Here is a 2,065-nt window from a genome sequence, read left to right on the forward strand (position 1 = left end):
GTGGCCGCCTGACCGGCTTATTCATTTAAAAATAAAAAAAAGAACATTAAATGAAAATACCAGGGTACGGTAGTTTCCCTTTGTTTGTTTGTTTGTTTATTTTATATTATTATTATAACGATGTAGGCCATCTTTAGTTCTTTGATGCTTGTTTATTTTCTATTATTATGAGAGTTTTAAAGGACTCGAGAAATTAAGCAGCAGACGTGTACCGTGTGTCCGTGTTTCTCTTATTTTTAATTAAACAAACTATTTATTAAAATTTACAATATTTTGCATTAATTATAATTACAATTAGCGATAGAATTAGACTAAATTAGTGATAGAATCAAATATTAAGTTATGAGAATCAAACATAATTAAATTAATCATGTAATGTTTTATGATGCATATGAGATCAATTTTACAGTATTTTTCTTTTAAATGGAAGCCTGTAGGCATAATTAATTAATTTTACAGTTAGATAACATTTTGGATATTAACATTAGTAAACAAGGAATTTATATCACTTAATGTAACAAAATAATTCTGTTTGGATCTGGACTGTCCAATCAGAATCCGCACGGCTATTAAAGCGATCCGTGCATTTTATTTCAGACCGGATTAGTCCGGATTCCGATCGGACGGCCGTGATCCAAACAGAAATATTCTGTTACCTCGGTGATATGGATTCAGTAAACCAGGCTATATCTCCTCCGCGTCACACTTACGCCGTTACGCGGTACCACTCCTCTTCGAGGAAACGCAACCCCTGCCTAAGGGCTTTTCCTCAAAAAAAAAAAAACGCAACCCCACTATTCCGGGAATTCGAATCCTCTGAGATATCTCAACTTTTGCGTGTTTTTACGGAAAATCAACACGGTTGAAATACGTTATGCGCGAATCTCAAAGCAAAAATAATACTTTCCCCGCACTATTACCGAATAGAGACCGGACACGTCGGTCATGCAAAATTTGAGATATCTCAGAGGATAAGCGTCCCATTCCGGTCTGTCCCTGACTCCCTGTCCCCCGCACTCTTTATAAATGAACTCCTCCATTCAGACACAAATGCCTCAATTCTCTACCCGCAAATCAACTCCACCTCCCCTACAATCCTCCTCTCTACAATCCTCCATAGCACCATGTTTCTAACAGAGAAGCACCGACTGGTCCCAGTCTTTCCATCTCCAAACCGCTACCCTCTCACTGATCCATTCGACGCTGCTCTTTCATCTCGCCTCCTCTCTCTACTCCCGATCCCAGTCTCCAGTTCAACAACTGTCAACAAACTCTCATGGCTCTCACGTGCTTGTGATCTTCTCTCTCTCACCATCTCGGATGCTACTTCTGTTGACCTATCGTGCTTTCTCGAATCAACTAGTCTTTCTCTCCTCGATTCATGCAATTCGGTCTCGGCTTTATCCGAGAGGCTTCTTCGCCGGCTTCTCTTTGTTCGTTTCTCGCTTAAATCACACAAAACAGTGATTCCGGAAAAGAAGCCGTTGCCTCAGTTAAGCGCAGTGCGATTACTGTCGTTAATGGAGAAACCACCACATGGCAAAATCGACCCCGTTCAAAACGCAATCTGTGCTGTGGAGGCGGTGTCTGCGCTTGTAATAGGCGCAATTTGGGTGACACTGAGTGGTAATGGAGAGGAATACTTGAGAGGATTGAAGGTTAATACTGAGATCTTTGCATGGGGGAAGGAGTTCAACAAAGTTTTGGAGGCTGCGTCGAAGAGGATTGAAGAAGGTTCTGTTGATGGTGAACTGGAAAAGATTGAAGCGATGATTGGAAAACTAACGGCTGAGATGGATTTGGACGGAGAAATGGAGAAGCATATATTTGATGAAATGGAGGGGACGTGTGTGGAGATGAGAGAGGGGCTGGAGAAGTTGAATCGGTCCATGAACGCGGTGTTTCAGGCGGTGCTGTGCGCTAGAAACGCGGCTGTGCAGAGTTTAATGGTTGGTGTACAGAAAAAGTGTTAATAGAAAAGAGGGATTATAGAATGGAAGTTTGAAAGATGTAATCTTTTTGAGGTGATTTTGGAATTTAAAGGAGAAAGCGATTACAATATTTG

At 41.0% G+C, this 2,065-nt stretch overlaps 1 protein-coding gene across 1 annotated transcript; it reads left to right on the forward strand.

The window, feature by feature from the left end:
- Positions 1–1,053: 1,053 nt before the first annotated feature.
- LOC144546373 (uncharacterized) lies at positions 1,054–2,065 on the forward strand. The gene has a single exon (XM_078294917.1). It carries the CDS (start codon positions 1,125–1,127, stop codon positions 1,971–1,973), a length of 849 nt encoding a protein of 282 aa, XP_078151043.1. The 5' UTR covers positions 1,054–1,124; the 3' UTR covers positions 1,974–2,065.

This window comes from Carex rostrata, chromosome 2 (genome assembly GCF_964058835.1).
Source record: "Carex rostrata chromosome 2, lpCarRost1.2, whole genome shotgun sequence".
NCBI classification, from domain to species: domain Eukaryota; kingdom Viridiplantae; phylum Streptophyta; class Magnoliopsida; order Poales; family Cyperaceae; genus Carex; species Carex rostrata.

What these genes read in the sequence shown, in the direction of transcription:
- LOC144546373 (XM_078294917.1), top strand. Translation starts at nt 1,125, where the DNA reads ATGTTTCTAACAGAGAAGCACCGACTGGTCCCAGTCTTTCCATCTCCA.